At 42.1% G+C, this 14,828-nt stretch overlaps 1 protein-coding gene across 1 annotated transcript in view; it reads left to right on the forward strand.

Moving 5' to 3' along the window:
- The first annotated feature begins 2,808 nt into the window (after positions 1-2,808).
- mark1 (MAP/microtubule affinity-regulating kinase 1) overlaps positions 2,809-14,828 on the forward strand; it is a 106,507-nt gene continuing 94,487 nt past the window's right edge. The window contains exon 1 of the mRNA XM_060941499.1: positions 2,809-3,156. Within this exon, the coding sequence (XP_060797482.1) occupies positions 3,106-3,156 (51 nt within the window). The 5' untranslated portion in view covers positions 2,809-3,105. The remainder of the gene's footprint in view (positions 3,157-14,828) is intronic.

The following is a 14,828-nucleotide window of genomic DNA, read 5'->3' on the forward strand; positions in this document are numbered from 1 at the left end:
AGTTTGATTCCAATTGTAGCTCCAGTGACACTTGACACAAATTTCAGTTCTGCACATGAGATTGTCCCGTTGTCTTTCATCACCATCGGAAAAAACAATAAACTCTCAGTACAAAACAGGCAGATGGTTGTTAAACTGCACAAGTCAGTCCTAAAAGAATTCAATAACGTAATCTGGAACATTGAAGGAGGCAAATAAAGCAACGAATGCTTACACAACCACAGTATATGCACCAAGGAGATGGGAGATGTTCAGTACACGATAAATAGAGTTCCTGGCTACTGGGAGATATGATGTATGAATTTATTTAAATGTACATTTGGTTGCCCATGATGTATTGGTGTCCCATCCAGAGCATATTCCTGTCTTGCACCCAGGACCGTCTCCTGACCCGCTGTGACCTTGACAGGATAAAGCGTTCTCTGAATTAGTTTGCATTTATGTGAAATATTTTTGAATGAAATATTCTTTTAAAAGGTCCATATGAGGAAAATCTCCTGCTTTTGAGTGGAAATTTAAAATCTTTCTTTGCCATTTTTATTAAACTGTTTTTGTTTATTTTATTGGAATGCAGAATTAATAAATACATAATCATACACGTTGGGTGTCTTATTCTGTTAAACTTCAATGAACATTGTTTGGTTAATTTGTCAAAATGCTAGCAGGTAAACAGTACATGATACATGTCACATCAGGGGTGTGTGTGTGTGTGTGTTGGAAAAAATCTTCCTCCTTTTACAGGGACATAAGCATCATAAAATTATATCTATAGATATTGAGTTTGAATTCTCTATTAAATCCGGTACACTGAATGCATCCCCAGTCCTGCTCTGTGTGTGATTATAGCTTAGTGAGGAACAAACATCCCAACAATGACAGGAATATCTGCTAGTTTTGACCTTATGGGGTATTTTATGGGGAGGTGTAGTGGTTAGCACAGTTGCCTCACAGCAAGAAGGTCCGGATTCAAGCCCAGCGGCCGGCGAGGGCCTTTCTGTGCGGAGTTTGCTCCGGGTGCTCCGGTTTCCCCCACAGTCCAAAGACATGCAGGTTAGGTTAACTGGTGACTCTAAATTGAGCGTAGGTGTGAATGTGAGTGTGAATGGTTGTCTGTGTCTATGTGTCAGCCCTGCGATAACCTGGCGACTTGTCCAGGGTGTACCCCGCCTCTCGCCCATAGTCAGCTGGGATAGGCTCCAGCTTGCCTGCGACCCTGTAGAACAGGATAAGTAGCTACAGATATTGGATGGATGGAAATTTAGTTTGGGGCGGCACGGTGGTGTAGTGGTTAGCACTGTCGCCTCACAGCAAGAAGGTCTGGGTTTGAGCCCCGTGGCCGGCGAGGGCCTTTCTGTGTGGAGTTTGCATGTTCTCCCCGTGTCCGCGTGGGTTTCCTCTGGGTGCTCCGGTTTCCCCCACAGTCCAAAGACATGCAGGTTAGGTTAACTGTTGGCTCTAAATTGACCGTAGGTGTGAATGTGAGTGTGAATGGTTGTTTGTCTCTATGTGTCAGCCCTGCGATAACCTGGCGACTTGTCCAGGTTGTACCCTGCCTCTCGCCCATAGTCAGCTAGGATAGGCTCCAGCTTGCTCGCAACCCTGTAGAACAGGATAAGCGGCTACAGATAATGGATGGATGGGTATTTTATGGGGCGGCACAGTTGCTTCACAGCAAGAAGGTTCTGGGTTCGATGTCAGCGAGGGCCTTTCTGTGTGGAGTTTGCATGTTCTCCCCGTGTCCGCGTGGGTTTCCTCCGGGTGCTCCGGTTTCCCCCACAGTCCAAAGACATGCAGGTTAGGTTAATTGTTGGCTCTAAATTGACCGTAGGTGTGAATGGTTGTCTCTCTGTGTCGTCCCTGCGATAACCTGGCGACTTGTCCAGGGTGTACCCCGCCTCTCGCCCATAGCCAGCTGGGATAGGCTCCAGCTTGTCTGTGACCCTGTGGAACAGGATAAGTGGCTACAGATAATGAATGAATGGATGGGTATTTAATGGGGCGGCACCTCACAGCAAGAAGGTTCTGGGTTCGAGGTCAGCGAGGGCCTTTCTGTGTGGAGTTTGCGTGTTCTCCCCGTGTCCGCATGGGTTTCCTCCGGGTGCTCCGGTTTCCCCCACAGTCCAAAGACATGCAGGTTAGGCTAATTGGTGGCTCTAAATTGACCATAGGTGTGAATAGTTGTCTCTCTGTGTCAGCCCTGCGATAACCTGGCGACTTGTCCAGGGTGTACCCCACCTCTCGCCCATAGCCAGCTGGGATAGGCTCCAGCTTGTCTGTGACCCTGTGGAACAGGATAAGTGGCTACAGATAATGAATGAATGGATGGGTATTTAATGGGGCGGCACCTCACAGCAAGAAGGTTCTGGGGTTCGAGGTCAGCGAGGGCCTTTCTATGTGGAGTTTGCGTGTGTTTGTGTGGGACAGCCTTGAGCGTGGCACCTAACTCTGAACTGCTCCCTGAGTGCTGTTAGCATGGCTGCCCACTGCTCTGGGTATGTGTGTGTGTGTGTGTGTGTGCTAAATGCAGAGAGGAATTTCACAACCATGTGATGAATAAAGTTCTTCTTCTTGGTTCCTCTCAGGAGGAAATCTACTCTTTTTTTTTTTTTACAAAAATGCAGCTTTTATTAAATGAAATTAAAAGCCAAGTCTTTCCTTTTAGTTTAGGTGTAGTGTAGCATAGCATTAATTAGCTGCATTAATAATTATGACAAAGGAAGATCCTCCTCACAATGCCTGTGTTGGGGTTTTTTGTGCGCGTGCGTGCGTGCGCGCTCCCCTCTCTCTCGCGCGCGCTCTCATCCTGTCTCGCGCGCTGCTGTTTCACCTGGAAGCGGAGCGGCGGCGCGCAGCGCATCATCTTTCTCTCTTTCTCTCATCTTTCTCCCTCTTTCTCTCTCTCCTCCTCCTCCTCTGTGCGGTTCTCGGCTCTCCGGCTCATGTCGGCTCCGCCGGGGTGTCGTTGTGCTCCAGGACGGACAGTTACTGCCATTTTAGCCCCCAGGCCGGGCATGCCGGTGTGAAAGAAGAGGTGGCAGTTTTTTTCCTCCTTCTTCCTTTCCTCTTGTCTCTCTCGTCCCTTTTCTGCGGCCTGAAACATACAAAATGTCGACCAGAACGCCATTACCGACCGTTAACGAGCGCGACACAGAGAATGTAAGTAACCTATAAGATATAAAAAACGTTATTTGCTCTCTTTGTCGTGTTTATTTTTGATGCTACACATCAGCTTGCTAACTAGCTAGCTCTCATCCTGGTGTTGGCCGAGCTACCGATAGCCGATAAACCGGTTCCTTTTCTCTTCATGCTTGCTAACCCTGATGTAATGTTTTAGTCAGGAGTGCTCATGTGGACAGGTTGGGTTAAAATGTATTTATTACACCCTTATATATGAGGTTAACCTCGTATTAACTAGTAAACCTAATGACAGAGCTATTCAGGTGCATAGCGATGCTCTCTCTCTCTCTCTCTCTCTGTCCTTTAACAGTCGGCTAATGCTAACTGGAACAATAACAGTTGACAGTATTGCAGTGAAAAGAAGACTCACAGGATTTCCCTTCCTTTCCCTTCTGTCTCAGTTCCTCCCAGACTAGATTTTGTAAAATCTGATGTGTAATAATGAAAATAGAGATGTCTGTGAAAAGGTCCTTGACTACCATCATCATCTTGCACTATATCTCAAAAGCAAATATTAGACACAAGACAGTATTTCTGTTGCTCTTAACTCTAATGGACTGTAGAGATGCACGGTCTGTTATATTATGTATAGGAGAACTGATCCATATAAATCTTCATGAGCTGTGCATAAGAGCTCTAATTAATAATATAAAGCAGTTCAGTGATCATATGTATAACATGCGTCACTTGGAAATAAAATGTTTGTTCGTTCATGTACGGTACATTTATAACAGTCACTAATGCTGATTCAGTGCTGTTTGGATCGGATGCCTGGGTTGCTGCAGTGTGTCTCCAGTTTCTATACGCACTGCACAGTTTTGTAAGAAATGCCTGAGGAGTTGAAGGATTTGAGAAAACACCTCCGTGATCATTTGCTGACAGTTATTTACTGAATGTTAATTTCAGGTTCCGCGTATTGAAATAGTGACTAACGTGCTTCAGTGAACTGCCGTCATGAAGTCTGGACATGTTTCCAGGATGTACTGTATCTTGTGAAATATTCGACCTAGCCAGCAAGTCATGGTGTTAGCCAAGTGACTGCAGAAGGAATAAATGGGTTTTGTCATTCTTCTGATACCCTACGTTGACACCAAACGCAGTAAGGGTGTCAAAATTCTTTCTCGCCGCCCTGCCTGTGATGCTGTTGGAGTTCATGGACGCTCTGTGACGTAGATGAAATGGGCGGCTGCAAGTTTGTTCGGGATGCTTCGTCTTGCAAACTTTATTTAATGGGGCTGCAAAGCAAACCCATGTCACCTGGTATCTGTGTACCGACTAACCAGTTCACCTCGTGAAATCAGGTGAAGATAAGAACTTGATCGATGAAGGAAAATAGTGAACAGTTATGATTACACGGTCTTAATTAACATTAGGGCGGTACGATGGTGTAGTGGTTAGCACTGTGTCCTCACAGCAAGAAGGTTCTGGGTTCGAGCCCAGCAGCTGACGGGGGCCTTTCTGTGTGGAGATTGCATGCTCTCCCCGTGTCTGTGTGGGTTTCCTCTGGGTGCTCCGGTTTCCCCTACAGTCCAAAGACATGCGGTTAGGTTAACTGGCGGTGTGAATGGTTGAGAGGAGAAAACCTCTATAATAATCCAGTAGAAGGCAACAGGAAACCACTACTGTAATCCTTCACAAGAAAGGATAGATGGACATCAGAGCCGGACCTGCCATCTTCTTGAATTTAACCTTAACTTGTGTGTAGCCTACACTGTGTTAAATTGTAAATGTTCACACAACACACTTTTGCATGCTATGGTGATAGTTAGCATGCAGTTCCCTCCTATTTGCACGAAATATATTATGCATTTCACCAGCTCACCTGAAACACCTACAGTCTCTAGCACGGTGGTGTAGCGGTTAGCACTGTTACCTCACTGCAAGAAGGTTCTGGGTTCGAGCCCAGTGGCTGACAGGGGGCCTTTCTGTGTGGAGTTTGCATGTTCTTCCCGTGTCCGCGTGGGTTTCCTCCGGGTGCTTCGGTTTCCCCTACAGTCCAAAGACATGCGGTTAGGTTAACGTGGGGCGGCTTTGGGCTGAAGTGCCCTTGAGCAGGGTACCTGACCCCTGACTGCTCCCCAGACGCTGTAGTACGGCTACCTACTGCTCTGGGTGTGCGTGCACGCGTGTGTTCACTGCTTCAGATGGGTTAAATGCAGAGGATGAATCTCACGGTGCTTGAAGTGTGTATGTGACAAATAAAGGTTTCTTTTTCTTCATTTTCGTCCATGCTTTGTTTTTTAGAGATATTTGTCCCTGTATATAAACAGGCACACATAATAAATAATGGGAAACCCACCACTGCAGTTATTAATTTCGCCTCCATGGTAGGTGACTTCGGAACAGGTTTGAACAAAACCAAAATTTGCACGACTGTGTTCTGTAGGATTCTTTAGAGCAGAGCACTTTTAAATTCTGATTGGTTGCCAACAAACCACATTATAGCTCATTACTATGAAGTTTCCCAGACTTCAACTTTATTCTGAGGCCCCCACCGGCAACCATTTTGCTGCCATGAGATGCTGTCTCACACAGAACAGGAATGACTTCTGGTCGATTTGACACTCTTGCCGTGTTTGATGTGAATGTAGGATAACCCTTCAAGATTATTTGGATCGAATGTCATAACGTAATCCAGTAAATATCAGATCAGTGTGTTGGGTAAAATCTTGATGTGTGATTTTGATATTTTAGACACAGGCATGAAAATTCGATCCAGAGAAGATGTTAAAACCTAGAATGTACTTTTTTTTTGACAACTCTACTTTGTGTTTAGCCGTTTGTGCATTTATTTAGAATGCATTTATCATGCTATAACCATTCCACTGGGGTGTTTCATTCTGATCAAGCGGTTTACATAAAGAAAAGCTCGTTCCAATCAAGCTTGAATCTGATTATTAATGGATTATGTAGGATCCATGTAAACGTAGCTACAGTTACAAGCCCAAAGTTAATTAAAGCCGCAAGCGGCCTCGACGGGCCCTCGCGCCAGCGGCCAAGGGGGGCGGGGGCACGCGTCCCCGCGAAATACCTTCCACAGCTTCTTCGGCAAGAGACATTACTCCCACAATGGCGACAAAGCACAGAATTGGACACATGGCAACAATAGGGTCTTGCACTGTACGGTGCTCGGGGGGCGCTATAGAGGCCCTGAGGCCCGCCTGGATCTGGGCTTCTGGTTCTCAGTAGCGGTGGCAGTCCAAGAAAAAGGAGCCAAATTTCGTGCGTTGTCGACCATGGCAAGCGCCCCAATAAGGGTCTTGTAAAGAGTTTGCTTGCCAAGTTTGACAAATCAGAAGCTGCAATATCATTTTTGCCATAACCAGCACCCCCAGGGGTGAAAGTGCACAAAATTTGGCGTATATGTCAGGTGAGCTATGAAGAGTTTGCGTATGAAGTTTGATGACAATTGAGTAAATAGAAGATGAGATATAGATTTTTGAAGAATAAATTTTTTGGTTTTTCCCATGTCAGTAGGTGGCGCTATGCTGTACATGAGCGATTATGAGTTGGAAAAATAATTGTCTACAACAGCAACGAACTATCACAAGGTAGTGGTGTGAAGGAAAAGCATTATGGAATTATTTACCAAAAACCCGTTTTGGAGCAATTGCGTCGGCCAAAAACAGCGCCCCCCATGGACGAAAATTCCCAAAATGTGGTAAACATGACAGGGGCGGTAGTAAGAGGGTGGCCGTGGGGTTTGACCAAATTTGAGGAAAGATTGGATATTTTGCCCAAAAATAGCGCCCCCAGTGGCGAAAGTGCACAAAATTTGGCGTATATGTCAGGTGAGCTATGAAGAGTTTGCGTATGAAGTTTGATGACAATTGAGTAAATAGAAGATGAGATATAGATTTTTGAAGAATAAATTTTTTGGTTTTTCCCATGTCAGTAGGTGGCGCTATGCTGTACATGAGCGATTATGAGTTAGAAAAATAAGTGTCTACAACAGCAACGTACTATCACAAGGTAGTGGTGTGACGGAAAAGCATTATGGAATTATTTACCAAAAACCCGTTTTGGAGCAATTGCGTCGGCCAAAAACAGCGCCCCCCATGGACGAAAATTCCCAAAATGTGGTAGACATGACATGGGAGGTAGTAAGAGGGTGGCCGTGAAGTTTGACCAAATTTGAGGAAAGATTGGAATTTTTGCCCAAAAATAGCGCCCCCAGTGGCGAAATATCACAGAAATTGGGTAACATGTCAGAAGCCCAATGAGTGATTTGCGTGTGAAGAATGAGCAGTTTTGAGCAATCAGAAGATTTGTTATGAATTTTTAAGCATGTAAAATTTTGCATCGAAAATTGATTGACGTACAACGTCTGAACGGTTTGTCCTACGTGAAACGTATTTAGTAACTTTTGTCAGCCATGTCTGTAGATGATGTGTATCAATTTTGGTGACATTCCTATGAACGGTCTAGGAGGAGTTGCGCCGTCTTCGTGGCCATGCATTTCGCACAAAAGTGAAATTACCTCACTTCCTGTTGGGCGTGGCTAATGCATTGGCAAGACATTTTTGTCCGGCTTAGTGAGATACATATGCGTACCAAATGGCATGCCACTACTACAAACTACACGGCACCCAGGCACCTTAATGCGGGAGGCCAAAATCACAACGACTTAGGGGGCGCTATAGAGGCCCTGAGCCCCGGCCAAGTTTGGGCTTTTGGTTCTGAGTAGCGGAGGCAATTCTCGGAACTGGTGTCAAATTTGGTGCGTTTTCGCCCATGGCAAGCGCCCCGAAAATGGCCCAACAGCGGAGAAAAATAAAGAAGAAGAAGAAGAAGACGGAAGAATAATAATAGTGAACTCTTACAAGAACAATAGGGCCTTCGCCCTATAGGGCTCGGGCCCTAATTATTTCTTCCTATTGCAGCACATCCCAATGTGTTTTCTTTCTCTGACACCAAATCAGTTTGTCAACAGTTTTTAATTTAAGTTTCAACTGCTAAATGTTAAACATCTCCACAGAAAACTTCACCGTATCAGCGATTTTATAAATTTTTCTTGGTTAAATAAACTTATTGGGCTTCGGTTATGTGGAACACTGCCAGACCAAGTCCCTGTGTAAGTTGTTGCTATAGAAATGATAATGCATTAGAAAAAGCGCATTAATAACCCTGCGAGTTATGTTGCAGCCGGGCCTACTGTTAGAGCTGTTGTTATTAGAAAATTAATCAACACCTTCTGACCAATCAGACGAGAGAAAGCAACAGTGCTGTGGAGTATCATATTACTAATTTGCTAATAATGACATTGCATTATTATGAGTGCAAGTAGCGTGTTTAATATATGATTACTCTGAGTAATTTTCTCTAGTCTGTAAACTAAATTAGATCGGCCTGTATGTTGAAAATGTGACAATAAAATATGTAGACTACTTATACTATTTATGTAAACTGCTTATTACTATTATTTAACTCATTTTGTATTCTACTGCAACTTTTAATCACGTTTTCAAGGCATTTGGCCTAATCGTGTAGCCTTAGCAGCGAGCCAGCGAGTGGAAATAATATGCACATGAACACACGACACTGTTAAACGCACCTCAGCATGTCTCTTATAAATCGTTTAACCCGCCATGGGCAATGCTAAAGTCACTGTTACAAACAGTACAGCGTGCAACATCCTCATTATTGTACCCCTATTAGGCGAGGGGACACTTTCACGTAGTTTGAGGTGAAGTGCGGGTTTTTTTTTTTAAATCCCCTGCCCAAATGAAGGGGTTCCATCTGTCCGGTCACGTTTTCGTTTCCGGGCCATGTCTTTAAAACTACTGAAGGTATCTTCGTGAAACTTTGTACATATCAAGCAACATGTGAATTGGTGCCTTTTGGATTTTTGAAAAAAAGTGTTTTTTCAAATTTTTATATTTAAAACTTAGTTTCTCAGAGCAATGTTTCTTTCCGGAGCATATATCCAAAACTATTCATGATACGGATTTGAAACTTGGTATACATGTTAACAAGATGATGTACCTTTTCATACGAAGAAATTTGAGATTTTAATTTTCATGTTTCCATGGAAACACTTTCAGATTTAGTCTCACAGGTTAGTCTTAGGGGTAGGTTTTGTTTACGGAGCAGAACTTGAAAACTATGAGTGGTATGGTCTTGAAAGTTGGTATATGTGTTGATTAAGTAATGTATATGTGCCTTTTGATACTAAGAAATGTGAGAAATTTTAATTTTTAGCTCACCTGGACCAAAGGTCCGGTGGGTTTATGCCATGAGCTGCTGAGGTCAGTGTAAAGAGGTAGGGTCGGTTTCCTGCAGCAAAACTTGGAAAAATGTGACAAATAATATCTTGAAACTTGGTGTATAGTTGGACTACCACTTATGTCGAGCCCTGATGAAAAATAATTAGCCATCCGGTCTGATGCTTTTGAAAAACAGATGAACAAATGCAAAAATTACAGGTCAATGTCTGCCGGTCTGGCCTTATTTCCCACACTGTAATGAATATCAGAAGTGCTACAGAAGTAAAAACGACTTGAACAAGTTGTGGTTAAATCATGTGTGAGCTTGCCTTCATCTCTTTGCATGCCAGGAGATTCACTTAGGCACAAATGTGTTGGATCTTTTGAGTATTATTTATGAGGAAACTGCCTGGTCAGGGCATGAGCAGGCAAAAACAAGACATTCGTCAGCAGCAGGGTTGCCGTGTGTGAGCAAAGCATCCCAACAGCCATTCCAGACCTGCCCAGAAAGAATCTTATTCCCTAAATATATACCCTTTTCAAACATTATTCACAACAGTGTGTGCATCATTGCTAAATATATTGTAGTAATAAGGAATAAATCACAACAGGGAATGCTGCTATAGGAAAATAATAAGCACCAGTGTGGTGTGGTGTGATGCAGCCCACCGTGAAGTAGAGTTACATAGATTCTACACTGATGTTACTTCACTACAATGATGTTAATTATTTTCCTATAACAGCATATTCCTTTGACCTCACAGCAATTTGCCAGCAATTATAGATTTTATTATTGACCAACAAATTATAATTTTTATCCATTTATAGTTACATTTAATGTTGTTGAATGTCCATGAGACAAGTTTGTTATAAAAGTTATAAACAATCCCTCACCATCCTTTGTTTTTCCTGTCTTGAAGTTAATAAAATGAAGGGGGGATGGGGGGGCTGAACTTGTATTACTGCAAAACTGGAAGGTCCTCTGTCCTGAAAGCTTTCCTGTGGTGGACAACTTAATGTTATAAGCTGTTACAAAGCACTGACACTGTAGACTCCTTTTGTAAATGTCAAACATCTACTTACAAAGCTTCATCAATGATGTTTTCTTTGTTAAAGGGGAACAGAGGGCAATATATAGAGTAAATATAACAATAAAACACACATTAACGAACCTTATTCAAGACTTACAAAAGTTTTTTGTTCTAAGGTTGGAAAGTTATAGTGTTTTGAAAGTAGCTCGAGCAAACTATTTCCGCAGTTTGAACAGCCCGCCATGATATTAATTTTATCCAATCAGAATGCACGTTCATTTTCTCTGCGTAACACTCATGACGTATGTATGTGCCCAGTTGTGTTGGCTCATTGAGGTTGGGAATAGCACATGTGAAATACCTGTTTCTGCCTCTTGCGACGATTTCGCAAGTCCACGGGTGGCGCCTATCTCATTGCAGCAAATAAATTCTGCTGGACTCGTGAGCAACTCCACGTTACATTTTCCGCACGAGCACCACGCCGTGTCACCTGCACGCAGACGCTCTGCCCCACGCTCGCCATGCCCATGGTCAGCATCAGTCTCATCCTCGCCATCATCCGAGCTTTCTTCTCTTATTTCATCACCGGAGTCGAGAGTACCTCTCCTAGGTTCAAACTGGTACCCTTCTAAGCCATAGCCTGCTTGCAGTGTGTCTTGCGGGATCTCTTCGTATGATTCGACAGAGCTGTCGCTGTCACTTGATGCGCCCGACGCCATGATTACACGCTTATCTCCTCTATTTCGGAGAGTTCCGCTAGTGCAGTGGGTAGCGCTGACGTCACGGTCTTTTAAAAATGGCGACTCTTGTGCGGTTTAGCGTATAAAGTATTATATTTACAATTACCAAGATATTTCGTTGTTTTCTGGTATATAAATTTGATAGAATACTTAAGAATACGTTACTTTGTCACATCAGCAACTGTATATATTATATTTGGTACCCCTTTAAATAGAGCAATTCCAGCGTTATGGACGTGACACTTGAACTCAAAATGGCAACAAATGACCCAGTGCATGTTTTATTGTCTCCCAGTATTTAAACAGGTGTTGCATATTTTAAGGCTGTACCATACTGGAGAAGTGATAGAACAAGAACAGTTCCCATAGTACATCTAGGGCATGCCAGAAAATGCCAATAAAAGATGCGTTATGGATGTGACAGAAAAAGTATCACTTTTCTTGGGTGACTGTACATTTTTATCAAACTCTGTGAAATTGTAAACCTAATGTCGAAATGGAGATATCCATTTGATAGAGGGGTCCAAGGTGAATATTAAAAAATCTTTGTTTAAAATATTTTGTATTTCATGCAGAGTTTCAGAAGGAAAAGTCAGCGTTATGGATGTGACGAAATTCCGTTATGGATGTGACGCGTCTGAAATAGACATGGCATATGTTTAGAAAATCAGCAATTTAACCACCATAACCCTTTGAAAAACTCTCTAAATATCAGCTAAAACTATCAAAGTTCTTAAATAATATTTAGGATGGCTATTGTTTTGCTGTTTTGTGGATTTTAGCATACATTTCTGTGGCTTGTGGCAATAATATAGAATTGTACATGATCAAAGTTGATTTTAGCTTGGGGTTTACATTATAAGAAAGAAAGACTGACAGTGACATATTAGGTTGGTTACAAATTGGTTCAACTTATTCACATCTGTAAAATACAGGCCTAGGTGATATCTCTGGGAGTGGTTTTGATGTATTACATGTTGCTTTATTTTTGCATGGTGAGGTTGACATTTACATGGAATTGCCCAATAACACATTTATTTATTATTAGATTTGGATGTGAATTTTCTGAGTGCATTAATATAAACCTGTGATTTGATTACTGTTCAGCATTTATGTGGTATAACATGATGTACAGTGGTGCTTGAAAGTTTGTGAACCTTTTTAGAATTTTCTATATTTCTGCATAAATATGACCTAAAACATCATCAGATTTTCACACAAGTCTTAAAAGTAGATAAAGAGAACCCAGTTAAACAAATGAGACAAAAGTATTATACTTGGTCATTTATTTATTGAGGAAAATGATCCAAAATTACATATTTGAGTGGCAAAAGTATGTGAACCTCTAGGATTAGCAGTTAATTTGAAGGTGAAATTAGAGTCAGGTGTTTTCAATCAATGGGATGACAATCAGGTGTGAGTGGGCACCCTGTTTTATTTAAAGAACAGGGATCTATCAAAGTCTGATCTTCACAACACATGTTTGTGGAAGTGTATCATGGTACAAAGAAAGGAGACTTCTGAGGACCTCAGAAAAAGCGTTGTTGATGCTCATGAGGCTGGAAAAGGTTACAAAACCATCTCTAAAGAGTTTGGACTCCACCAATCCACAGTCAGACAGATTGTGTACAAATGGAGGAAATTCAAGACCATTGTTACCCTCCCCAGGAGTGGTCAACCAACAAAGATCACTCCAAGAGCAAGGCGTGTAATAGTCGGCGAGGTCACAAAGGACCTCAGGGTAACTTCTAAGCAACTGAAGGCCTCTCTCACATTGGCTAATGTTTACGTTCATGAGTCCACCATCAGGAGAACAATGAACAACAATGGTGTGCATGGCAGGGTTGCAAGGAGAAAGCTACTGCTCTCCACAAAGAACATTGCTGTTTGTCTGCAGTTTGCTAAAGATCACGTGGACAAGCCAGAAGGCTATTGGAAAAATGTTTTATGGACAGATGAGACCAAAATATAACTTTTTGGTTTAAATGAGAAGCGTTATGTTTGGAGAAAGGAAAACACTGCATTCCAGCATCCCATCTGTGAAACATGGTGGTGGTAGTATCATGGTTTGGGCCTGTTTTGCTGCATCTGGGCCAGGATGGCTTGCCATCATTGATGGAACAATGAATTCTGAATTATACCAGCGAATTCTAAAGGAAAATGTCAGGACATCTGTCCATGAACTGAATCTCAAGAGAAGGTGGGTCATGCAGCAAGAGAATGACCCTAAGCACACAAGTCGTTCTACCAAAGAATGGTTAAAGAAGAATAAAGTTAATGTTTTGGAATGGCCAAGTCAAAGTCCTGACCTTAATCCAATGGAAATGTTGTGGAAGGACCTGAAGCGAGCAGTTCATGTGAGGAAACCCACCAACATCCCAGAGTTGAAGCTGTTCTGTACGGAGGAACGGGCTAAAATTCCTCCAAGCCGGTGTGCAGGACTGATCAACAGTTACCGGAAACGTTTAATTGCAGTTATTGCTGCACAAGGGGGTCACACCAGATACTGAAAGCAAAGGTTCACATACTTTTGTCACTCACAGATATGTAATATTGCATCATTTTCCTCAATAAATAAATGACCAAGTATAATATTTTTGTCTCATTTGTTTAACTGGGTTCTCTTTATCTACTTTTAGGACTTGTGTGAAAATCTGATGATGTTTTAGGTCATATTTATGCAGAAATATAGAAAATTCTAAAGGGTTCACAAACTTTCAAGCACCACTGTACAATATTTGAAACGTTTTTGGCTGAGCAGTATTTAAAACATGGTTTCCCTGAACAGAATTGTTTACCAAGGTGCTAAAATGGTGAATGAGATGATCAGTTCACTCACACAACTTAATGCCTTCATACAGTCCTAAACAGAGCTAGTGTTGAGAATCAGGAGATGTGTGTAAGAGGAGTTTGGGTGGCTGCTAGTGTTTGTTCAAATATATTGGCTTTATGTGTTACTAAAATCTGCATGATTGTGATGTTTGCCTTTATTCAGTGCTGCTTTAGTCCATTTGGTGTTTGAGAAAGGGGGGAAAAAACTTCTACTGAAAACTTTTCTGTGCTGAACGCAGTGTTTTTCCTATCTAGTTGGTCCAGACTAAATTTTGAACATTTTGGAAACACAGTGATGTTTAGGCCTAGAAAAAAAAAATTGTGTTTTTCCTGTCAACCCTTCAAAAAAAATTTAGGGTAGGATGGTCAGATTTATTTATTTATTTTTTTAATTTTCTATGTTGACTATGCGGCTTCACTCTAGTGATAAAATACTTACCGATGGAGCAGATCGCCCAGATTTATATCCTCGGCTATTTGTATTCCATGTGGGGCTGTTGTTGATGGTCGTGTGTGACCTATGTCTTCTATACAGTGGATGTTTTAAGGTTGTGTGCTATATCTTGTGTTGGGTGGTGTAAATTATAAATTTGAATTAAATTGAGATTTGATTTAAAGGACGAAATTATTGAAAAATTACAACATAAGTTAATTTTAAAAATCATGGTGCCACTGGTAGTCGCCATGTTCTTGTCTCGACAAACTCCCATAAGTGATAATATGATCGCGATAACATGTGGTCATGTGACTGATCAACATGGAAGCGCCCGGAACGGATTTTTTTGTGTATCGTCCAGGGTTCTCACCAGGATTTTTTTTTAGCGTAATGGGTTATGGCGAGG

This window comes from Neoarius graeffei, chromosome 15 (assembly GCF_027579695.1).
Source record: "Neoarius graeffei isolate fNeoGra1 chromosome 15, fNeoGra1.pri, whole genome shotgun sequence".
In the NCBI taxonomy this organism is placed as follows: Eukaryota; Metazoa; Chordata; class Actinopteri; order Siluriformes; family Ariidae; genus Neoarius; species Neoarius graeffei.